The 26,240-nt window shown below is 33.4% G+C and overlaps 1 protein-coding gene across 1 annotated transcript in view; it reads right to left on the bottom strand.

Moving 5' to 3' along the window:
* Positions 1 to 2,497: 2,497 nt before the first annotated feature.
* POLK (DNA polymerase kappa) overlaps positions 2,498 to 26,240 on the bottom strand; it is a 45,557-nt gene continuing 21,814 nt past the window's right edge. Inside the window, exons 5-15 of the mRNA XM_069492842.1 lie at positions 24,337 to 24,468; positions 21,553 to 21,706; positions 17,967 to 18,206; positions 16,613 to 16,737; positions 15,339 to 15,505; positions 13,229 to 13,261; positions 10,011 to 10,107; positions 6,275 to 6,446; positions 3,441 to 4,400; positions 2,803 to 2,845; positions 2,498 to 2,582 (exon numbers count right to left, since the gene is read on the bottom strand). Coding sequence (XP_069348943.1) covers positions 2,498 to 2,582; positions 2,803 to 2,845; positions 3,441 to 4,400; positions 6,275 to 6,446; positions 10,011 to 10,107; positions 13,229 to 13,261; positions 15,339 to 15,505; positions 16,613 to 16,737; positions 17,967 to 18,206; positions 21,553 to 21,706; positions 24,337 to 24,468 — 2,208 coding nt within the window. The remainder of the gene's footprint in view (positions 2,583 to 2,802; positions 2,846 to 3,440; positions 4,401 to 6,274; positions 6,447 to 10,010; positions 10,108 to 13,228; positions 13,262 to 15,338; positions 15,506 to 16,612; positions 16,738 to 17,966; positions 18,207 to 21,552; positions 21,707 to 24,336; positions 24,469 to 26,240) is intronic.

Here is a 26,240-nt window from a genome sequence, read left to right as displayed (position 1 = left end):
AAGATGTCTTAATAACCTTTATGTCCTATATCAATTAGGATTCAGCTATAATTAACAGAAAAACCTTAGTGACTATGGCTTAAAAAAGGTTTTGATTTCTATTTCTTGTGAAAGTCTGGAAGTGTGCAGGCCAGTGCTGATATGCCTCTGTTTTACAAAGTCCTCAGGAGCCAGACCCTCCAGCCCATTACTCCACCATGTCCAGGTGCAACCCTTATGTTCAGGTGTAAACAGCAGCATCTTCTTCCAGGCAGCAGATGGAGGAAAGAAATTGGAAGAAGAGGCAAAGAGAAATAAAGTTTCCCAGAAACTACCACGCACAATCCTTCCTTTTTTATCCCATTGGTTAAAACTCTGCCACATGGCTATACCTAGCTGGGAAGGTGTGAGCTGCAAAGGTGAGAGATATATTGTAGGGCATCAATTCTGCAATACTTATTTTTCATATTTTAATATCTCTTTAATTGAGATATTAAATCATCTGCCTGAATTGAAGATGAGTTCTTCCAGAGAGGATTTGCATTTGCTTCTACCAGTCACTAGGGACAATACTAACCTAAGATCACTTTAATTTTCTGCTTGAGCTTTTTGGTACCGTACCATTCATGTGAATTCAGACTACAAACCTACACATGTATTAGTTTGTGGTTTAAATTTTCAGTGACAGTTCCTCCTTCCAACCAGTGCCAAGGTTGAGCATGCAAGTTGCTTTGCTGCATTTTTTTTTTTTTTTTTTTTTTTTGAGACAGAGTCTTGCCCTATTGCCTGGGCTAGAGTGCAGTGGCCTGAGCATAGCTCACTGCAACCTCAAGCTCTGGGGCTCAAGTGATCCTCCTGCTTCAGACTCCCGAGTAGCTGGGACTACAGGCACACACCACCACACCTGGCTAATTTTTTCTATTTTTAGTAGAAATGGGGTCTTGCTCTAGCTCAGGCTGCTCTTGAACTCTTGACCTCAAGTGATCCTCCTGTCTCGGACTCCAGAGTGCTAGGATTACAGGTGTGAGCTACCACACCCGGTCTATTTCTCATTTATCCTTGGAATATAGTATTCCATATTTATGCAGTGGTAACCTATTGGACTCCTCATTTTATTGTTTCTTTCTTAGTGGTTTATAAAATAAAGAATTGATGAAATACAATAGTGGGTGACCCATATTCTGGGTGATCATGTACCTAACTAAAGTTCTAATAATATGATAGAAAAGTAGAATGTTGAAGGACAACCAGGGTCTCTGCCCTGAATCACTAGCAAAAAACCAAACAAAAAAAACACACAAAAAAACACTTGGCATATCTCACACTTGTGGATGGTTTCAGAGATCAAATTGGAAGTTTAGCATATTCTAGGAATGAAAAAACTTTTGAGCCCTTGTAAAACAGAACTAGGTTTGATCCCAGAACTTACCCACCTTTTTTTCCTCTAATATAGTAACAGAAAAAGGCTTCCATCTTCATGTTACAATTAAATAATTGTTTTTTGATAAGAACTCACTGATAGCACAAAGGTGTTTGAAGCAACTAGTTAAGCTAACTATTAAGTAGTCTTCTTTCACAAATGTTATTAAAAATGTTGATAGAAATGTAACTAAGATAAGTGAGATGTTTTAATACACATTAAGCTTTGTAACTGCACAGTTTTCTCTTAAAGATTATAATAAAAATACACTATACAATTTATTCTTCATAGATTTGTGGAAAGTACCAACATAATTGCCAAGAAATGAAATACTGCCAATTGAAAGTCCTATATAAAAAAAGCTGCTTTGAATCTTAGACTAAATATTTTTTAAAGTGAATCAAGTGCTTATTCATTACATAAAGGAATCTTAAATAAGAAAAACCAAAAGAATAATCATATTTTAAGCAAAAACCCTTTTTACACAGATAATACTGTGATACTATTTTCCTGAAGGTAACAAAATCACTCATACTAGTTAAGCTAATACTTTTCATAGAATTTACGATAAATTTTAATTTTGAATGCTCATGAGGTATCTAAAGATACTAAGATCAAATATAGCAGTCCAATGCTAACAAAGTGGTTAAGTGCTAAAAAATTCTTATACTAAAATAGGTTTCTGTGAATCTCTGAGAGCCCTTATAAATATGTTTATTTTTATTTATTTATTTTTTTAGGCTACTCAAGTGAAGCAGTGGAAGTGGAGAAATAAATATGTTTTTACATTCACTATAAAATAATAAAGAAATCATTTTCTGATCCCATTCCTAATTCCTCTTTTTAAAATTATCTCTAACGGAACTGATTTCCAATTGATGTACCATAGAAGTAAAATACTCACGGTTATAAAAAAGATAAACTGAAGTAAATTAGTATATATTCCAAATTCTTAGAAAAGCAATGTAATTTGGAAAAGGATTATTGCACTTGCCTTCACTAAATAAATCTGTAAACTTAAAAAGAGGAAGAATAAATTCATTGATTATTAAAAAATAACAAGTTTCAATTAAAAATTAATGATAAAATGTTCAATGTTCATTTAAAAAATATGTCAATGGTATGTTTTGAATTGACTGGTTTTATTTTCTTTGATGCTGAGTGCTTTGTCATCAGTCCTGGCCTAGAATGAAAAAGAACATACAGTTAAAATGCACGGAGAGATTTTAGAAAATAATTTATATTTTATATTGAATACTTGATGTTTTAGAAAAGAAAATAATTGATTTTTTATATTGGTTACTTAATGATTTATAAAAGCAAAATTTAACATCTCCTAAAAATTAGATCTCAGAATATGACAGTTTTGTAGCCAGCTTTATTAAAGCTCAAATTAGCCATACCTTTTTGTTCTTGTTACTGTCGTCTGTACTCTGCTTGAGCTACCTTTAGAGGAAAGAAAAGTTAGGAAATATGAATAACATGAAATCATTGAGAAGCTATATAAAAATTTAAAAGGTTAAAACTAAATGATTAAAGATAATAAAAACTTCCTTGGTACTATATAGTTCATATCTATGTATACCAAAAACTAACTTTATAGTATAAGTTCTTTGTAATTTACTAGTTTTATTAGCAGTACACTTAACTTTATTTTTGAAATTTGGGTAGAGCCAGCACTAATGAAAAACAAGTTAAAGAGGCTTTCTGGTTATGCAATTATTGTTAATTAACCACTGGGCCTTTTAACATTAGCAAACATTCTCTGAAGGAATTTCTTTTTTGATTAGATCATTCAACTCCTTAAACCATTGAGCTCATTCTGTGCTAAATCAAGCCCAAACCAAAGTTTCCCCCAAATTCACAATCTATTGGCTTGAGTTATTCTAACCTATGGAAAGGTAGCCAACATTTTCCTAAATAGTAGCATATACAAACTACCCCTGTATTAGTATGTATTTCAGATTTAACAATAATCTTACTAATTTTAATAAAATATATTCCTAGAAAATCAAGTTCTTTAAAATGACTACAAACTCACCAGTACTTCTGGAGCTTTCTTTGTGTTGATTAACTGGATTAACTTTATCCTTTCTCAGTTCTTGGATGATACCTTTATTTAAGCAAATATCCACATGTGCATTGAACAGGGTAAGATCTGAAGTCTTTTGTTCTAGGTTACAAATAGGACAAACTAGAGTTTGGCCTGTTATTGCTTCATATAAATAAGGCTGGTGGGATTCTTGCCTGCTTAATAACCCAACATCTTCATTTTCCAATGAAACAGTACAAGAATTCCGATGACAATTTTCAATATTAAAAGACTTGCTTGGGAGACCAGGACATTCCTCCTTGCTGTGCTTATTACTTAAATTATCTACACTTTCTGCTTTAGATGAACTATCTATCGTGCCCACAAAATCTACACAGTCTACTGAAGTGATTTGTATGTTTTTCAGATGAGCTTCATAATTTTGCTTCTCACAAAGTGAAAAAGAATAATGTACATTTTCTTCCTTGTTAACTTCAGTAGAGGAAGCATGTGAACATGAGGACATGTTAGAGTTTTCACTGATTGAAGGTCCATCAAGACATGCATCTACATGTTTATTAAAGGCTTCCAGACTAATGTGTCCTTGCTCCCTAAAGCAAACAGGACAGGTAAATATCTGACAATTATCTGAATTCTCTGATGCTTCTAAATTCTCACTCATCTTCGTCTTTAAAACTTGGAATGGTTGTGATGTCTGTAAACTTTGTTTATTCACAGTTTCACATTTAAATGTGTCTTTGTGGTTCCACTTCCTTTCTGATAGTTTGTTATCAAAGAAACTCTTCTTTTGAGACATTTCTAGAGGTTTTACAAGCTGATCTTTGTCAGTTTTCTCTAGTATACAGTCAGTGGCTGACAGGGATTGGTTTCCAGCCTGTAAGAAGCCAATAATGCTCCTTTGTTGGTGTTTCTTGTCTTCTTCATTGGGAAAACTAGATATCCGAACACCTAAATTAAACCAACCACAATTAATTTCAAATCCAACAAAGTCAATTCACTCACAATGCATAAAAACATTTTGCATAGTACTATTGTGATATATACAAAACACTAGCGAGTAATAATAAACAACACTGGATATATTTTCTAAATTAAAGGATGCTTTTTTTATAGCTGGTATTATGAGTGGAAATTCACTTTCCTTTAAAAAAGGATACCATTAAATATTAACTATCCATGAGAATTGAATATATAGGACTTTCAATTAATATCTGACACAGAACATTAAATACTAAATAATAACTAATTGGAATCCACTATATAGACTCTTTAGCTCTTTTTTTAATAGACTTAATTTTTTAGAGGAGTTTTAGATTCACGGCAAAATTGAGCAGAAGGGACAGAATTCCCATATATCCCTTGCCTATACACATGCACAGCCTCCCCCAACCCCCTATCAACATCCTGTACCAGATTGGTACATTTGTTACAATGATGAACCTCTACTGACACATTATCACCCAAAATCCATAGTTTACTTTAGGGTTCACTCTTGGTATTGTATGTTCTATGGGCTTAGACAAATTTATAATGACATGTATCTACCATTATATAATCATACAGAATAGTTTAATTGCCCCAAAATTCTTCTGTGCTTTGCCTATTCATCCCTCCTTCCCCTCTACCCTGACAACCACTGATCTTTTTATTGTCTCCCCTAATTTGCCTTTTCCAGAATGACATATAGTTGGAATCATATAGTATAGAGCCTTTTCAGATTTCACTTAACCATATGCATTTAAGTTTCCTCCATGTATTTTCATGGCTTAATAGCTCATTTCTGTTATGTGTTGAATATTATTCCACTGTCTGGGTGTACCACGGTTTATCCGTTCACTTACTGAAGGACATCTTGGTTGCTTCTAAGTTTTGGTAATTATGAATAATGCTTCTATAGACATCTGCTCTTTGGCTCTTATAATTAACACTTTATTCAATCACTGTCAGTGTGTGCTGTACCTTTCATATATGAAAATTTGACTAATGAACCACTATTACTAGTAAAGTGGGCATTTGGAGTGCTGATCCACACACATACTCTCATTCAGTTTACTCTGGAAACATGGCTTGTTAGTTTTTACCAGGTAGTAAGTGGAAATGTGGTTTCATAGCATCGCAATTTCTTATCTGTAATTCTGAAATCCAGAAAGTTCTGAAAATTTTAAGCAACAGGTGATAGCTGATGACTGAATTAATGCAAGGTTGTTTAGTCTTTACAGCTTACAAATTTTTTTTGTTTTGCTACAGAATTTTAACGTGTTTGATCATAAGGTGTTGCCCCAGATCCCCAAAGTCATAATACAAAAGATATCCTATATGCACTCAATTTGCTTCCTAAAATATGAAAAGTTTTGAATTTTGAAATGTATCTAGCCTCAATAATTTCATTAAGTAATACAGAACAACTTTAATTGGTTCTTACTGGAATTAAACTAATGACCATGTCTTCACATACATCAGGTTCTAAGAATTAAGATAAATGCAGCAGGACAGTAAGAACTTCCTAAACAGTTTTAAGAAATAAAATGAAGGTAAGAATATAGGTGGTCCTTGACTTACAAAGGGGTTGTGCCTGATAAATCCATCATAAATTGAAAATATTGTTGTCAACTTATAATATTTCCAATTTATGATGGGTTTATTGGGGCACAACCTGATTGTAAGTTGAGAGTGTACTGAATGCATATTGTTTCTGCACCATCGCAAAGTCAAAAAATTGTGAGTTGAACCATCATTAAGTCAAGGACTATCCGTATTTCCAAAGTTGATTATTTGGGAAAATTTAGCAGATTTAAGGAAAAAGAAGAAAAGAAAAGTCATACCCATAAGTCTTAATCTCAAGGGATGTGGAAAATCAGCATCAATTTCTGTTCTTAGTAACTCCTTAGCAATAGCAAATATTTCTTCTGCAGTAGAAACAACAGATGAAACTGTAGATGCACGAGTTTTTACTTCAAAATTCACATTCTTCAGCTTAATGGTAACAGTTCTACCCTATAACATATAGAATACATTATTATATATGGTTTTCTAACTTCTAGAAAAAAGTTATTTATAGTTAGAACCATTCAGAAAGGTCTCTTATGTACATGTAAGAATATGGAAGTATAATCAATGATTTATAAAACATGGCAATAAAAACTGTTATAATTAAAATCCATAAGCTAAAATCCTATTTTAGCAATAATTATTACTCCCCTTCCCAACTGAATTTTTATAAAAGACCTTCATATAAAGGCAAAGTTATCTGATCATCTTTCTTTTTATTGAATCTTTTTTAGAGGTTAATTCAGGACCTAAAAAGGAAGGAAAAAAAAAAATCTAAAGGTGCCTCATTGAAAAGGTCTTTTGGATAGCTCACATTTATTACACGCCTACTACATGCTAGATAATATGCTAAACAATTTACATGTAATAACTCCCTTTACAGCTAGTGTTTTATGGGTACAAAGTTTTAGTTGGGGATGATGAAAAAGTTCTAGAGATAGATGGTGGTGATGGCGGACGAATAATGTGAATATATTAATACCATTGAACTGTACACTTAAAAAGGGTTAAAACGGCAAATTTTATTTTATGCATATTTTAGTATTTCCTGGAGGTGGAACTTAATTCCTGCCCTCCCTCACTTGAAGGAGAGTTAGACTTACTGACTCAATGCCAAAGGAAAAAATAATAACTTTACAGTGGAGAAGCCTAGCAAATACTATCTTACCCAAGTTAACATCATCCATGATGGGTTTTTTTTTTGGGACAGAGTCTTGCTGTCACCCAAGCTAGAGTGCCGTGGCATCAGCCTAGCTCACAGCAACCTCAAACTCCTGGGCTCGAGCAATCTTCCTGCCTCAGCCTCCCGAGTAGCTGGGACTACAGGCATGCGTCACCATGCCCAGCTAATTTTTTCTATATATATATTTTTAGCTGTCCATATAATTTCTTTCTATCTTTTTTTTTTTTTTTTTTTAGTAGAGACGGGGTCTCGCTCTTGCTCAGGCTGGTCTTGAACACCTGACCTCAAGCGATCCTTCTGCCTCGGCCTCCCAGAGTGCTAGGATTACAGGCGTGAGCCACCGCACCCGGCCCTAAAATATTTTTTTAAAAAGAACTAACTTTATACTCAAGTTATGATAGGGAAGAATTATGACAAAAATACTCATCAGATATCCCATTTTTTGTAGTTAGTAATTTTTTAAAACAATTTTTTAAATTGATGTGTAACAGATACATAGCTTTAGGGTACATGTGATAATACATTCATATAATTTGTAAAGATCAAATCAGTATACCTAGGATATCCATCATCTTAAATTTTCTCTTCTAGCTATTCTGAAATCTACAATAGATTATTGTAAACTATAGTCACCTTACTGATCTATTGAACACTAGGTCTTATTTTTTCTATCAAACTGTGTATTTGTATCCATGTTGTAATTTTTAAATATTTTTTTATTATAGTTTGTAACAACTCTACCTCAGGAAAATGCTAAATATGAATTGTTATGAATAAAGTTATAAAATAGAAAGTTCAAAGTCTTACAGGCTTTTCCTCTCAATGTGTTAAGTAACCTGGATTCAAGCCTTGAAATGAAATGCCTATTCTAAAAAGTCAATGTCTACATAAGAAAAACACCTGCCGTCCTCAGGAGAGGAATAAAACAAAAAAAAAAAAAAGAAAAAGAAAAACATCAAGGGATGATTGGAAATCCTTCCCTTTGCCTTATTCTCTAATGCCAGTATAACTACTACGGTTTTTTGTTTGTTTGTTTGTTTGTTTTAAGAGATGGAGTCTCACTATGTTGCCCAGGTGGGATGCAGTGGCTATTCACAGGTGCGATCCCACTACTGACCACCTTGGAAGTTTTGATTTGCTCCATTTCTGACCTGGGCTGGTTCACCCCTCCTTATGCAACCTGGTAGTCCCCTGCTCCGGGGAGGTCACCACTGATGCCAAACTTAGTGCAGACATCAGATTGGCATAGCGCACTACAACTCAGAACTCCTGGACTCAAGTGATTCTCTTGCGTCAGCCTCCTGAATAGCTGGGACTACAGGCACGTGACCATCGTGCCTATAACTCTGGTTTCAAACTTATTCAAATGTATTCCTGAAGCAGTGTAAAGTCCTCTGGAATTATACTGGAACCATTCCAGCCTCATAACTTGCTTCTTCAAAGAATGACATCATCATAGACCTCGGGTATAGTTCAGAATTGAATTTGACTCTGATTGTTAGGGACAGGAATACCCTATACCAACATTTACTAATTTGTATTCATCATTATATGTAATCTAGGGATTACATCAAGTCAAAAAGCTTCTACATAGCAAAGGAAACAAAGAACAAAGTGAAGAGGCAATCCATGGAATGGGAGAAAATATTTGCAAACTACCCATCTGACAAGGGATTGATAACTAAAATATATAAGGAGTTCCAACAACTCAACAGGAAAAAGTCAAATAATCCAATTTAAAAAATGCACAAAGGATGTGAATAGACATTTCTCAAAAGAAGACATACAAATGGCCAACAGGTATGTGAAAAAATGTTCAGCATCATTAGTTATCAGAGAAATGCAAATCAAAATTACAATGAGATATCACCCCACCCCAGTTAAAATGGCTTTTCTCAAAAAGACAGGTAATAACAAATGCTGGTGAGGATATGGAGAAAGTGGAACCCTCATACACTGTTCGTGGAAATGTAAATTAGTGCAACCACTATGGAAAACAGTATGGAGGCTCCTCAAAAGCTGAAAATGGAACTACCATATGACCCAGCAATCCCACTTCTGGGTATATATCCAAAGGATGGTGATTCAGCATATCAAAAAGATAGCTGTACTCCCATGTTTATTATAGCACTATTCACAATATCCAAGATATGGAATCAACCTCAGTGTCTATCAACAGATGAATGAATAAAGAAATTGTGGTATATATACACAATGGAATATTATATAGCCACAAAAAAGTAATGAAATCCTGCCACTTGAAATAACATGGATAGAACTGGAGAACATTAAACGAAATAAGCCAAGCACAGAAAGACAAATCTCATGTTCTCATTGATATGTGGGAGCTAAATATTGAAAACAATTGATCTCATGGAGACAGAAAGTAGAATGATGGTTACCAGAGGCTGGGAAGGGTAGCAAGGAAGAGGGGATAAAGTGGGGATGGTTAATGAATACAAAAATATTTTAATAATGAGGTAGATAGAATGAACAATATTTGATAGCACAACAAAGTGACTATAATCAACAAGAAGTTAGAGTATACTTTAAAATAACTAAAAGAGTGGAATTGGAATGTTCCTAACAGAAAGAAAAGTTAAATGCCTGAGGTGATGGATACCCACCCCAATTACCCTGATTTGATTAATTCACATTGTATGCCTGTATCAAAACATCACATGTATCCTATAAAAATATGCAACTATTATGTACCTATAATAATTAAAAATAAAAAAATTAAAAAATGTACTCTAACTCTTGCTTTAAGGTAGCATTTTACTATTAAAAAATTTAAAAACTAAGAACACCACATCAAAATAAAGTACCTTAAGTCCTTCTTTCTGTAGATCTTGAGCAAGTTCACTGCAAAGTTCTTGGCACAAGCTGTACTGTTCTTCTGCTTTACTTATCTCACTGAATGTCCTAGAAAATCAAGAATGATTTTGGTGCACAAAGTAAACTATAATTCAGGATAATTTGGGAATGATATAGTATGTTTTTACGGCCTAGCATTAAGTTATATTTTCTGAAGTACAAAATAAAGTTTTCAGATGAATTACGATATAGTTAAGTAAAAACATCTAAGATTTACATAAATAACAGAAAACCATTTAGATAGGTAAGCTGATTAACAAAGGAGCAATTTTATGCTCTTGCTCTCTCTACAATATTAAAAAAATGATTAAAGTCACCAACAGATAATGATAATGCCCCAGAACTTAAAACATATTAGTGTGTGTATATGTACATATGTCTGTGTGTGTGTGTGTGTGTGTGTGTGTGTAGAGAGAGAGACAGAGACAGAGAGAGAGCCTGTTACAGAAGACTGTCTTAAGAAAGTACAGATGACAACATCATTCCAATTACTGCACATAGATTTTCTGGATGGGAAATATCTTTAAGTAAATTAAGGATTTGGTTCACAGTACCTAGGCAGAGCTGTCTAATAGGCAACTGAAAATGGAGAGCTGGTAAGATTAAAGATATTTTGAATTAATCTGCAAGAGTGTTGAAAGAAGTTTATAGGCAATATTAACATAAAAGAAGACACTAAGAAGAGACCAGAGTGATGAGTACAAAACCCTCAGCAAGTAACTGTTCAGTAAAGAGTTCCCTTTCTAACATCGTCCCTGGCTACTCATTTCTCTTTCCTAGCAGCAATAGCTTCTTATTCTTATGAATTCCTCCAGAGATATTTCATACAAATATAAGCAAACATTTCCCTTTCATTTTTTATATGAACGGTAGAGTATTAGGTACATTGTTAAGCATCTTGATTTTTTCTCAATTATCTTGGTGAGAGTTCCCTATGAGCAAGTAATTTCCTCATTTTTATATGGCCCCATAATATTCTAACTTAAAAATGTAAGGTCATTTAACCAGTTCTCTATTCATGGATATTAAAGTTATTTTCAGTCTTTTGCTATCACAAAAATATGCAACGAATAACCTTGTATACATGTGAAACAATATGTGATTACATTTTGGAATGAATTCCTAGAAAAAGAATTATGGGATCAAAGTACATGTTGTATCTGTGCTTTTCATAGATAGTGCCAAATTTCTTGCCCCTGTGATAGGCCAAATACTGGTCCCCAAAGATGTCCACATCCTTGGAATTTGTGCACCTGGTAACTTGCATGGCAAAAAGGACTTTGCAGAGATGAAAAAATTATGATGAAGTATCCAAGTGTGCCCATCGTAATCCCTAGGGTCCTTATAAGAAAGAGGCAAGAGGGTCAGAGTCAGAGAAACAGAAGATGCTGAGGCCACCAGTCAAGGAATGCAGGCAGCCTCTAGAAGTTTTTGGTAAAAAATGGATTTTCTCCTAGAGCCTCTATAGCCCTACCAACAACTTAATTTTAGGACTTCTGACCTTCAGAATGATAAGAGAATAAATTTGTGTTGTTTCAAGTCACTAAATTTGCAATAATTTGTTATAACAGAAATAAGAAACTAATATACCTCTCCTCCAGAATTTATAGCTTTTTCAATCCCACAGTATTGCCAATAGAGTATGTTAGAATCTTTGCCAACCTGATTAATGAGCAAAGGTATCTCTGAGAACTTTCAATCCATAGTTTTTAAATGAGAATGGGAATATTTTCACTTGTTTTGAGAACCATTTGTATTTTCTTTTCTGTTAACTGATTAGATCTTTGTTCGTATTTTCTTTTGGTTTACCAGCCCTTTCTTATTGGTTATAAGAATTCTTTACATATGTATTAGAGAAGTTAGCTCTTTGCATGTGATAGGAATTGCAATCTCCCTCCCCTCAATTCCATACCAAATTTGATGTTCTAATGCAATTTTTAAAAAGCAAAGGAGAGAGTTTCCAGAAAGTAGAGAATATATGCCCGTATATCAAGTAATAGTCTCAATAACAAAAGACAAAATGGATTTATTAAATAGGACAATACTATCTCATTTTTGGATGTTTCTTTTTTTCTCTCTCCTTTTGATTGCTTTTATTTAAGTCAAAGCCTAAAACAGCAATTTTTATCAAAGCCATTTATTATGTTGCCTTGTAAAAGTCATTCATCTTTCTGACCAGAAATAATATATGTGAAATATGAATATAACCTTGTACTAGGTCAGTGTTTCTTAAGTGTCTCAATGGAACTTTGCTGCTTTGAGGAGATAGTTGAGGAACTTTCCAAACAATGTCATATTTCCCCAAACAATAAGGTTCCATTAAGATTTCATGTGGGCCGGGCGCGGTGGCTCACGCCTGTAATCCTAGCACTCTGGGAGGCCGAGGCGGGTGGATCGCTCAAGGTCAGGAGTTCGAGACCAGCCTGAGCAAGAGTGAGACCCCGTCTCTACTAAAAATAGAAAGAAATTATATGGACAACTAAAATATATATATACAAAAAATTAGCCGGGCATGATGGTGCATGCCTGTAGTCCCAGCTACTCGGGAGGCTGAGGCAGTAGGATCGCTTAAGCCCAGGAGTTTGAGGTTGCTGTGAGCTGGACTGACGCCACGGCATTCTAGCCCGGGCAACACAGTGAGACTCTGTCTCAAAAAAAAAAAAAAAAAAAAAAAAGATTTCATGTGACTTTCAAACAAAACTGTAAACCACTAAACTAGATCATCTCTAGGCTCTCTTTCATCAGTAATATTTTACTATTTGATGCCTCTGTTCATTCACCAATATTTGAAGAGTTTCAAATATTGAAAGAATTCCTGTCACTTCTTAAATTTCCCAAGTAAATACTCATTATAATTTTTCTTATAAACAAGCTAAAAATTAAGATTTAGAACCCTAAAATGCTTGGTTTTCACTGAAAAGGATTAAAACCAACATTAAAAAAAAATAGCTGCAGTTAATTTTTTCCCATTGAGAATATAGCAACTGAAAATGATAAAGCATTGTATTGTGGTATTTACTTCAGGTGTGTGAACAGCTGAAAACTGTTACAGTGATTTGCAAACACATTTGTTTATTTCAGTGATATTTTACTAAAAGTTAATTTAAAAATTATTAAAAATAACATGAATCATGAACAATTAACAATTAAGTAACTAACAAAACATTACCTCTCAACGCTCATACTTTTCCTCTCTCCATCCCTTGAAATGAAAAAAAAAAGTCTTTATTTGTCTTTCTCAAAGAAGACTGAGTTCCTTTTAGTTAACCCCAAGGATTAAACATGTCAATTACCCCTTAGAAATCTCATTTTTTTTTAATTAAAATTTGTACATCATGAAAAACAGTGAGGGGTTTTTTATCTAAAAATAAAACTATCACCAAAGAACATAGATAATTAGATACTAAAATGATTACATGTCATGGATCAAATTTGAAAATAGGTAGATATTATAAATTCCTTCTATTCGAAGCCTGACTATCAAAACCCACAACTTATAAAAACCAATAGGAGTTAGTAGTATAATAGTTTATAGTTATAGGATAGATTAATAATTTAATATCAGTTATTTAGTTTGTGGCCTAGTACATTAACTTTTCTCTCTTATACCTTATTCTTTATTCATTTATGCCACTTTATAGAATCTCAGTCAGAATTTGGTACATAGCAATAGAATGAAGCTTGGAAATCGGAACCAACTAGTTTGGCTGGATTTTAGCTGCTCTGATAGGAATAGTTGAAACCCAAAACTTGAAAAGACAGATTATTCATTTTCCAAATATTTAGTGAACTTCTTATGACTCAAGCAGTGTTTCCAGAACTTGGGGATACAGTAGTGAACAAAACAGACCAACTGTCTGCCCTTAAGAAACTTACATCCCAGTGGAGGGAGACAGATAAATAAAAATAGAAGTAAATACAGAATATGGTAGAAGGGGAGAAGTACTCAGATTAAAAAACAAAGCAGAGTAGGGGAACAGAGACTATATATGGGGAAGGCAGCTTGCTCTTTTGTATTATATTATATTATATACCTATGAATTTCACCTAAAAGCTTTACCTGCATCTTTAAATGTCACAGGTTAATATATCTTATTTTATATCAGAACTATACTGTTTTAAGTGCTATGGAAATAAAAAGAGGATAATTTTTGGATTAAAGTTTTATTTCCTGTTATCTTCAAATACTAGATTATTTATAGTGCTGTGATATCTTTATCTTTCAGTATGTCCACTTAAGATCTAAGTATGGACTCAAAGGAATGAAGAGCAGGAAGAAATGAGAAAAGCAATATAAGCCTTGCAATCTCTATAACATTTAGCAGGCTTAATTGGTTAATCAATTTTATATGCATCCCCAGTGATTTTATTGTTGTCTTTTAGGTTAAGTACAAGAATATAAAGGAGTCATTTGAGGGCAGGCTGACAAGATGATGACAAAATTGTAAAAATATTGCCCTGTGTTGACTTCCATGATTCCCATTCTTTTTAAATTCCTTTCTTTTCACCCACCCCCCAACAGTTAACCCTTCTATCTTCTAGGGCTCCTCTTTTTAAGACCTGGATGAAAGAATGGCAGGGAATAAAACTCAGCGCGTTTCCTCTAGCTGTTCTCTCTTCTCCTAGCCTTTGTATGAATGGCTCCTTCAGGTCCCTGCCTCTGAATGCCAAGTCATTTTATATACTCTCACTGTGGTTTACTTTCTTCTTTTATTTATTTGTTTACTTTTTATCTCTTACAATGGTCTATAAACTCCATAAAGGCAGGACTTGGTCATATTCAATGTTATTCCCAGTGCCTAGAACAGTGCCTAACACAAAGTAAAGTCCTTAGTATTGAATGAATCAATCACTTATAAATCTGGAAAAGAAAACAAATGTAGTTAGTTCATTAAGGCTTTCAAAGAATCATTAAATCTCCTTGCTTAAAGGGTGAATTATGGAACATGAGCCATCTTCCTTTCCTCAACAACCTGACCACCAGCATGTCTCTTAATATTCCGAACAAAGCACAAAGCAGGGACAGAAAAGAAAGTAGCCATCATTCCTTTTGTCCTTCTACCCAACAGCTGAAGCCAACAACCTAGGAATGATTCTTGATTCCTCTTTTCATTTTCTGCTACATCTAATCTGTTACTTTAATTCAAACATTATATTCTGAGTTAACCTAGCCTACAAGAAGTTTAAAACATGTTATCCATGTAGCCTCATTTCAATGGTTAAAACTGGTATTTCAGCAAATGATAAAGAAAAAGCAGAATGACTATACATATAGATACCTTGCCAGGTGTGTTGAACCCAGTCCTAGGGAGATATGAAGGAAATAATGCCAAGATGTTTCAGAGAAAAGGAGAGAAAGTAATGCCCTCCGTTGGTAGAGATCTGTACAAGTAATAATTCCAAGAGCCTTTAACATTTTCTCTGTAACTTTTCCTATTCCGGAAACCTAGAAAAAAATTAATATTTATCATTAATAGATTTTTAAATTAAGGTAAGAATTGAGATTAAAATCTCATTGTACCTTTTATAATCAATAGAAGGTATGAATAATGTGAATTTCTTCAAAAGTCATGTAAGAAAACTGCTTTAATTACTTTTTGACCACATTTCTTAAACTAGAGTTTCATAGAATTTTAAAAGGCAGTAAGAAAGGAGACCTGTAGTCATATAAATTTGGGAGATGATGAGATAAACAAATTTAAATGAAATTTTTTACTATAAGATTTATGAATCTTTAATATATTACTATACATACGGACCCATCAAGAGTGGTATACTCCAATGTTATTTGACTCCAGAATCTTTTTTAACAGAATATCTATTCATAACTTGAAAAACATGTTGGAAAACACTGCTCTATAGCTATACCTTACATACACTATTCAGTAATCATTAAACATTATATACATTGATACAGCCTTTCTTCTGAGTATTGAAAAATACTTTACTTAAATTCATTCATATATGTTATGTTGAGTGAGAAGAGCAAGTCCTAGAACATCACATACAGCAGTATATAGTGCAATTATTGAAAAGAAGTATAAATATGCAGAGAAATCTAAAAGCTCTAATAAGGAAGAATTATAAAATATACCCTTTTCTGGAACCCCCAAAGGATAGTTTTACCATTTTAAAAATAGTAAAGTATTTTGGTTTACTTTTTGTCAAAACAATTAAAATTCTAGATCTCTTTGAAGTATCGTGCCTATTAATCTGGTAGCAATGTGAACTTTAGAATGGAGACAGTATTAAGTAACAGTTGAAGGGACTCTCACAAACATTCTTTTTTATTTCCCTTCTCCTTGGCAGGAGTTCACTTAAAAGTCTGTCATCTATTACTTTCTTAAAAATTTCCAGTAAATAAGCTCCTAAACTTCACTTCTAGAGTTTCACAGAAAGAGTTCTTCAAGTCCAAATTCAATCTCCCATTATAGTTCTTGGTTGTTACCTACTGTTTTAAACCTTTTCAGCAAAGAAAAATTACTATCAGCCTACATAGTATCTCTTCAGAATTCAGAGTACACATATAGATAAGTTTTATATAAAATCTCACCTTTCTAATGGGTAAGTCCTTGATGAAGTCCATCACAGCTTGTCTGTTTGGGAGAATTTGGTATTGTCCATTTGGCTTATGCTTATCACTGCATATTTTTGCTAACATTGTATTAGGGGCAATGCCTTAAAAGAAAAACATTCTGATGACTCAAAGATATTGATATGCGTTATTTTTAAATGTGTGATGACAAAACAGAAAAAAATAATGTTAAGTGCAAAAAATCTAAAATGATATGTAATGCTACTTTAAAAATAATATTTGATTACCATTTATAATACCCAGGACTTGCTATAGTTTTAGGAAAAGGAATTGTATTAGATACAATGGAAGCAAAAATGTGCAATATTTAATTCTCTACAATATTTTAAAATCTAAGAGTAGTTTCTGAGCTGAGTAGTTTCTGAGCTGAGTAGTAATAAGTGTTATTGGTTTACTTACTACCTTTACTAGGAATACAGGATGGTTTACATCTACTTTTCAGAAAAGATCTAGAATATAATCTAGGATGGATGTTTACTCTTTGAAAAGGTCTTCTGCATAGATTATCCACATAAAGAAAAAAATCAGATTCTGGGTTACAATGTATTTAAAATCATGATAATTAGATTTGTTCATCCTTTTTATGTTACTCATAAAGCACATTATCACTTTTCAGAAAGGTGTTTTACAATCTGTAGGAGTCTTAATGATTAAGAAAATTTGAAATAGGTATATTAAAATATATTCATTAAACAGTTCATTTCAACTTTTATCTACATCTTCCTAAAATTTATTATTCATTATTATGCTTTGGTATAGAAAGAAAAGATTAACCTAATCATATTAAATAATATGGCTTTTACAAGATAATTCAAGGTCCTCAGGATGAACACCAGCTATTATGCTAAGACACAGTGATGCTCTCATGGGTTATCAACATACATAAACATGTTTTTCCTTTTACCAGATGGTTCTAGACTGGAACATTGCTAATTGGTGTTTCTTTTGTCTCCCACCTTGTGGCCACCTGGGTTTTCTCCTGCAATATAATCTTGAACAGGACTGAAGTTTCCCAAGGAAAAACTAATAATCAAGTATAGTATGTTAAAATATGTTTCGAGCTTAAAAAAAGGATAGCTACATAAGATATATGATAGCTTTTTCCTTCTGGCTCATAGGCTTGTCTGCTTAATTCCAACTTACCTGTAAGTTCACAACTATTCTAAATAGGTAAAGTTGTTAGAAGCAGAATCAAAGAATGGATAAGTAAAATGTTACTATATAATTTATAATGAGAAACTAGTAATATTACACTTGTATTAGCCAGTCTGAAAATTATAACTATAGTGGCCATTGACATCCTTTTATATACCTGCACTGGCTGTCAGTGTTGTTTTTTGCTCAATTCTGAAACGAATTTCCTTTACCACTTCCTCGGCTGATGTTCCAAAAACAACCCAGTTTTGGAGTATTTGAGGATTGTTTTGTTCTTCAAAGTTCACTTGGAAAGGATTTCCTGGTAGCTGCAAATCAGGAGGACTCTCTTCAAAAAGTAGTGGAGAGACGGATCGTTCATGCTCATTTACTTGATTAACTTCCTCTCCTGGTTTATCTAAATTACAAAGAAACAGTAACTCATTTTCATTTTAAGAAGTACATACTTCATAAGTTAGGTTTCCTTTCCTTATTTCTGAAGACAAAAAAATCTAGTTTAGTTTTGTTTCTAGGAACCAAGATCAGAAATGCTATCATTTAGCATTTATATTTTGTAATTGTTTAACAAAGAGAACACTGACTACAAGTTTTTGGGTTGTTTATTTTTTTTTTTTTGAGACAGAGTCTTGCTCTGTCACAAGGGCCGAGTGCAAGTGGCATCATCATAGCTCACTGCAATCTCAAACTCCTGGGCTCAAGTGATCCTCCTGCCTCAGCCTTCTGAGTAGTTGGGACTACTGGCGCATGCCACCCTACCAATTTTTCTACTTTTAGTAGAGGTAGGGTCTTGCTCTTGCTCAGGCTAGTCTCAAACTCCTGAACTCAAGCTATCCTCCCGCCTCAGCCTCCCAGAGTGCTAGGATTAGGCATGAACCAACATGCCTGGCTGATTATAAGTTTTTCTTAAAAAGGATATCTATTCCTCAGTATACATTTTAAAAGGAAATATCCTGTGTAAAACTCACTAAGTTTTGTACCTAAATTAATTGAAACTCAGAACTGGGTTTCAATTCATACTTTTTTCCCTTAAAAAAAGGAATATTTTTTCTTTTATTCTTCTCTAGGAAGTAAAAGAACCTTCTTAAATTAGAATTTTCCTACAGTAGGAACATTATCTGAGGAAAAAGGCATTAAATAATATAAAATAATTATACCTGAAAAATAAGTTTTATTTTTAGGGGGGAAAAACCTTAATTCTTCTTCATTCATGGAAGAAATTTTAGGTGTTAAAATAATCTGAATTTTCTTCTTTCAAATGTAGATTTTGATTTTGACTTCCTTGTTTATAAAGTATCACTTTTACTAAGGGCACATCTGCAATAAATAGAAATTACTGCTGAAAGTTATGCTTCTTTAAGTATACAAATTCTTAAGCTCTGATTGGATTACCCAGGGCCCAAGTTTAAAGAAAAGAACCTTTATTATCATCAATAGGCTGTGAACTATTGTTATTAAAAAGTGAAGTAAATGTATCAATCTAGTTATTGCCTCATTTTATTTGCATTTTTCATAAATGAACTATAAAATACAACTAAATCTATATTGATACTAAAAATGTCCTAATAAACAAATCCATTAAAGATTATCTTCTGGGCTTAATGTAGGAAAAATACAGTTTAAATTTATAATAACTAAGATTAACAACAGAGCTTTCTGATCACATTTCATAATTTTATTACATATAAATGTTTTCTAAATTAAGGCAAAAATTAAATTTCTAGTTTCAAGACACATATGAATGCATTTTACTTGAAAAGTGAACTTGGATGTTTAGGAAAATTTTCTAAAGATAATGTAAATAATATGGCAAACATCTGACTATTTTCAAAATTTAAAGTAGGGGACTGGCGTGGTGGCTCATGCCTGTAATCATAGCACTTTGGGAGGCCAAGGTGGAAGGATTGCTTGAGGCCAGGAGTTCAAGACCAGCCTGAGAAATACAGCAAGACCCCACTACATCTACAAAAATTACCTAGGTATGGTGGTACATGCCTGTAGTCCTACTCAGAAGGCTGAGACAGCAAGATCACTTAAACCTGGGAGTATGAGGTTGCAGTGAGTTATGATGATGCCACTGCACTCTAGCATGGGTAACAGAGTGAGATCCTGTCTCAAAAAAAAAAAAAAAAAAAAAAAAAATTAAAGTATATATATGCAACATCAATTAAGTTATAGATGTTATTAATTAAGTCAGGTGTTTTCCAGATCTGAATTCCCAGGCCAATACACAATAAGGCTTATTTTCAAATTTACATAAGCTGTTATTTATGTGCTTCAGTCCCTCTCATTTTCCATATTCTGGTTTTAAAATACAGAGCAATTAAGGGGGGATTAAAAGTGTGGAACAGGTCAAATTATTTCTACTTGGAGCCCTTCTCCCCATCTGGATGGGTAGAAGTCAAAGCAAAGAAAGCCACAGAAAAACTGCAGACCAAATGAGGTACCCGTCACATTCATAAGCCCCTTCTGCAGAGTTTCTTATGGCCATGTTTTGTACCTGATGCCTCTACCACCCTGCCCTCAGGTGAGTTAATATGCTAGCAGAACACTACAGTAGGAAGCAAAGAATGCTGCCTCCTGGTACATTATCAGAGCTGCTGCAGAATGGCGCAGTCACCTTTTCATCTGAGCTACATTCTGCTTCTCTGTGCTGCCTGGCTGTGTAACTAACAGCTGAAGTAGTATCTTTACACTCCCCATAACCGGAGCGATGAAAATAAAACGCTAGGATTAAAGCATTGCATCTAGATGGCAACCTTTTGCTCTAAGCCTCTGTGTCCAGAAATTATGATTACTGTACAATGTTTCTATTAAAGAAAAGGAGAGACCTATCTCTTAGGGCTTTAAATAAGGTAAAGCAGTTGTGATTTCATGTCTACATTAAACTTACTCCAAATGATGTGAGCCTCAAACAATGTGAGATAATTAGAATTTTTGCTATTTTTGCTTCAGGGAAAGTTATAAACAGATTTTCCCAGGATTGCCTATCCCCTCTGAAGCAGTCAATGACTTGTCCATATGAAATGTTGCTGTGGGTTGTGAGCAAACCCCTCTGTCACCTTTGTATCCAGGTGAATTTGCTCAGGGGTCCAGGATAGCTCAGACATTTGAAGTAATCATACCTTTGACAAAGGGCTGGAAGCAGTATGTATAATATCTGCATGTTTCATGGCATTGCTTTGGATATGTACTAAAGGGATTGTTTGAAACAAACCCTTGGAGTCCTGAAACTTCTGTTTCATTGTAAATAAAAGAACCATAATAAGGTCTAAGGCAAAGAAGGGAGTGGGAAGTCATGAATTTTGGCAAGGTTAAAAATAGTCATAATTGCTGTATAACGAGATTATAGAAAATTTGGGACATGAAGAAAAATAAAATCACCCAATGTTTTGGTATGTTTGAGCCTAATCATTTTTTAGCAAAAAAAAAAAAGCCACCTTAAATAGATAACTTCCCCAGCTTCAGTGCAATCCAAACACTTTGTTAGACTTAGAAAAATAACTGCTATAAAATTACTTTGTTCAGGGACTCTGCAGACTCAAAGTCTAGATTTAACAATCTCATTTGGTTTATAAATTATATTGTATATAATTAACTCAGAAAACCACTGGTATATTTTCAGTTTCTGATTTTTCATTTTTATAACGGTACTTTAATCCTACCACCTATGCCTGCTAATAAGTTAATTCAAAGAGTTAGGGTTTTTTTGTTTTTTAGTTTGATAGTCATAATAAATTGCTTACCATTTTCTACAAAGTTTCTTGTTTTGATGAAATACCTTCTTTTGTCCTCAGGCCAATTTTGTCTTTCCTGTAAGTGCTTCGTTATATTCAAATAGGCTTCATCAAGACTCATGGCCATAAAATTGGGATCATAATCAGCAAGTATTTCCTTAACCTTCAAAAGGAACAAAAAAGGTTTAAATTTTACTTCCATAGGAAAACCTTCTGTCATATATAGCTAATAAGAAACATTAATATTCTTACTTTGCAACTACAGTAACGATCCTGTAATCAATAGCTTATGGATTTAAGGAATAAATAATTTACTACCAGGACATATTTGTCAAAATTCTCTTTTGTGTTAAAATAGGCAGATGACCATGAGGCAGATGAGGCAGATGACCATGAGGCAGATGACCATGAAATAGCTTCATTTGATGCAATCTGTTTAGCCACCTATATCTAGTTATATTATCATAAGCAATTCAAATAAATCTCAGACATTCTGGCAGGCTCAGAAAAAAATGGTTAAGGTTTTAGGTAGCTGGTCAAAAGATGAAGTGAGAACAATAGGATTCTATTCTCTCTCACCTTTTATGATGGTTTTGTTCATTTTAAGAAGGAATAATTTTACATAAAGATACATGTTGCTTTAGAAAGTAGTTATATTTTAATTAATCATAACATGCACAAAAATCTCCACTTAATACATGTATCCATACAAGAAAATGAAGCTCTATTACTTATTGGGATCCACAATAGAAAAGATGACAAAAATCTGTAGTCTAATTCCATGATTACATTAAATGATAAGAGAAAATCTGGAGTTGCATGTTGGGTTGAAAGGAATATATATAAAGATTAGAATTATAGTTGCTACAATCCAGAAATGCCTTTTATATAAGACAGTGTTATTACATGAAACTATAAAGTTTTTTTTTCACCATTAAAGTATTAGCTGTAGAGGGAATGGTTGCCAAATAATATGTATATTAGAAAACATATTTGCTGAATTATGTTATGCTTCCATCTAGCACTTAAAAGCTGTCTACTGTATCATGGAAAAAAACTTTGTCTTGTTTTATAAAAGGAAAGCTTTTTAGTTTAATTATGAACAGCTGAGTCAAGGGGAATTTTAGAAAATGGTGATATAAAACTTGGCCAAGTTTTACTCAGAGTGCCTTAATTAGCTTTGTTCTTATAGAAGAAACCATTTTTATAACGTGCTCAAATAGAATCTTTCTAGTGAAATAAAACTCTGGGAAGCCTGTAGCTGGCAGCCAACTAAGATTCTGAATGAGAAGTACTCCCTAGAGACATTGTTGAGTACTTATTAACTTCCTTTACATAGCATACTGCTGTAAGAATTAAAATAGACGTGTTCCAGTAAAAATCAAGCACTTACAGTTCCAAGAACAAGAAAAAGTTAATCCAATATTTTGGATAAAACAAAAATGATTTTTCCTTAAGCTTTCTAACCAAGTCATAAATAATAATGTGTCTGTAGTCAGTGATGAATTTGTGCCGTAGTTCATGTACACATAGAAACTCTCTTTTTATCTGTATAAACTAGTTAGATCCTGCTCAAATTTGTATTCTCTAATTTATGTAAATAAACAGATTACACAAGTAATTGTTTTAGTTCTCATTGTTATACTGTCAGAAGTTTTACTGAGTTAAAGTACAACTTAAAAAAATTCTTTCTTACAAACTCTTTGTAGGATTGTCCTCAAACTTATTACAAGTCTGTAATATTTATGGTTAACATTTTATCTCTTTTTAATTAGACATAAAGTAAAAGAGATAAACAGTAGCCAAATGTGAATGTGCTTCCCCCTCCTCCACCATCTTTTCAGAGGTAGGTACAAAGCATTTGCTTTCAGACTGTTTTTGAAAGAATAAAAAAAAAAATTGTCTTTAAACTTGGGCTGGAATGTCATTTCTAGGGGAAATGAGGTGGAATACACTAAAAGGAGTGAATTTAAAGACTACTTGCATAATTAAATGGTAATAGTGTTAGGCCATAGTTTTTTTTTAGTGTTTCCATTCAGACAGTCTTTAACACACTGCATTTTACTACTGCAGTACAAAAGTATTTGACGTAGCACTCAAATTTTAATTCAAAAATTAAATTCCTTCACATTCTAGCAGCTGTAAAAAAAAAATTAAATTCCAGCACTGCATGATAGGCCAGTTGTCATCAAAAATAGAGAAAATGGTAGTTTTTCATATATGACAGTTTGGCAATTTTAGTAAATAATCAAACCTACTTCAGAGATCCTTTCCAAAGCAATGGATATCCCCCCTTTCTTTTTAATTATCAGTCTCTTAGATATTAAATGCTCATAGCATCTTCACTAGATTGTGAGACAAAGAAAGTGGCTAATCAAAATAAGTGAATTTTGTCATTGTTTAACAACACTGATAAATTTATTCAGAGAAGAGGCTGACATTAATGACGAGTAGATTCTGCAAATTATAAAGTGGTTCTAGAAAAAATGTGTTTGCACATTAATAAAAAATAGCCAAAGTTAATTTTATGTTATATTAAAAGTTTAGGGAGATAAGAAGAGTTTTCTAAGCAGAGGAAAAATATATGGAAAGGCAAAGAATTGGAAAATGGAATGATACATTCTGGGTACTAGGGGCAGCTGAGTATTCAACGTATTATATAAGCTGAAGAAATGGTAGAAGCGGAGAGTAAGCTAAGACCAAATCCTGATGTGTTAAGGCATTTGGACTTGACTCTGTAGGCGACACAAAACCAGAGAAAGGCTGTAAGTAGCAGTGAGATATTTAACTTACCTCTTTACTCACAGCTCGGTATTTGTCAAAGTTTGGTGGCACTATAATAAGCTGTGGGCAGAGTCTCTTAGCAATAAATCCTGGCATGGCTGCACGAACACCAAACCTCCTTGCATGGTAATTTGAAGTAGACTGAAAGAGAATTGACCACATAGAAAAAAATATACAAACTTCAATGGACATATTGATCCATGTTTTCATAAGAAACACATTAGAATATACATTTTCAATCTGAGGACATTTCTTTCATAGGCAACTGTCTTGAACCAAGCTTTGACTTTATCCTATCATGGTATTATGACACCATGATCCTCTCCCACTGGTGTCCTTATTTATAATGTGATACCAGATAATAAGTAAGACTGTGCTAATAAAAAGGTTCTCTTATATTTCCAATAACTAAATTTCATTGGTTTTAAGGCATACCTATAAGCTTGGATGATAGTGGGTGATGTTGTATGAAAGTCATAGTTTAGTAGGTAGTATAAAATAGTTATAAAGTAATAGTATGGTACCAATAATATAGATGTCACATACAAGTAACTGTATAGTATAATAGTACACATTTGGAATTTGCTCTATTTGGGATTTTGGAAATTTTTCACCTACAACAAAAATGAAAGGTCTAATATATAGTCAACCAAATTAAACCTCCAAAATGAAGTGATTAAAGCTTAAAATAACAATAAAAATAAGTTTTATTTCTTAAGGCTTGAATATCTTTTTTGTTGGAAACATTTTGACTAGGAGATTGAACTAAAAAAGTATGGGAGTAAAAAGGAGAATATTACTTATTAAATCTTGTTGATGATGATACCTGATAATAGTCTATGTCAATGTGGTAGAACACAGTACCACTTATAAGAGAAATTTTATCACAAACGGAATCCTTGTTTGGAATCTCAAGTGAAAATTCAAAGAAATGCAAAATAGAATATATCAAATGAAGGAATTACTTCAGAATAATATCAATTTTCCATTAATGATTTTCAAATGACATTAAAAAATCATGAGAGTACTCAAAACTATGCTAATCCATGGTCAGCATTCTGGAACAGAAAATAATAGATAGCACTCAAAAGACAAACCAATACTTTAAATATAAATAAGTCTAATGGAATCAATATGAAAGCTAGATCTATAGTAGAGTAGAAACAAAATTTTAGAAAGTTCTCTAACTTTTGGGTTTGTGGTATATTGTATATCCAGCCACAATATTTTACAGTAACTTTTATCGAAAGGTAGGTTCTAGTTCCTCCTGCCAAGTGACTTGCCTTGTGACTTGCTTTGATGAAAAGAGTGTGAGGGAAGTGATACTGTGTGACTCCTGAAACCTAGGTCTTAAGAAGCCTGTGGCTTTTTCTTTTGCTTTTTGTGAACCAGCAACCATTGTCAAGATCTTGGGGTAAATTACTAAATGACGATGCGTCACAGAGAAAGTTAGAAGACTAGAAGGCATCCCAATCACCTCAGTCAAAGCACAAGACATGAGTGAAGCCAGCTTGGATCCCTTAGCCTCAGTTAAATAGCCCTAGCCAATTCCAGGTAGAGGTAGAGTTGATCCATCGTCAATGAACTCTGCTCAAATTATAGAATCATGGGCAAATAAATGGTTGTTCACTAAGTGCTAAAGGGGTTTGTTACAAAGCAACAGATAACTGCTATAGGGTCTAAGTTTCAACTCTCAAAAGAGTAGTAAATGAATTAGTATGACTTTGTTCCAATAAAATTTATTTATAGAAATGGGTAGGAGGCTGGATTTGGCCTGCAGACCACAGTTTGGAAACTTCTGCTTTAGAACATTTCCTTTTTTTGCTTCTTCTTCTTCTTCTCTTTAGCTATTAATAGAACAGTTACCTAAAAAAATTTAATTTGCAATGGAAAGATACAATGTCACTCTATTG

This window comes from Eulemur rufifrons, chromosome 17 (genome assembly GCF_041146395.1).
Source record: "Eulemur rufifrons isolate Redbay chromosome 17, OSU_ERuf_1, whole genome shotgun sequence".
Taxonomy (NCBI): Eukaryota; Metazoa; Chordata; class Mammalia; order Primates; family Lemuridae; genus Eulemur; species Eulemur rufifrons.
This window is presented reverse-complemented; position numbering and strand designations above follow the sequence as displayed.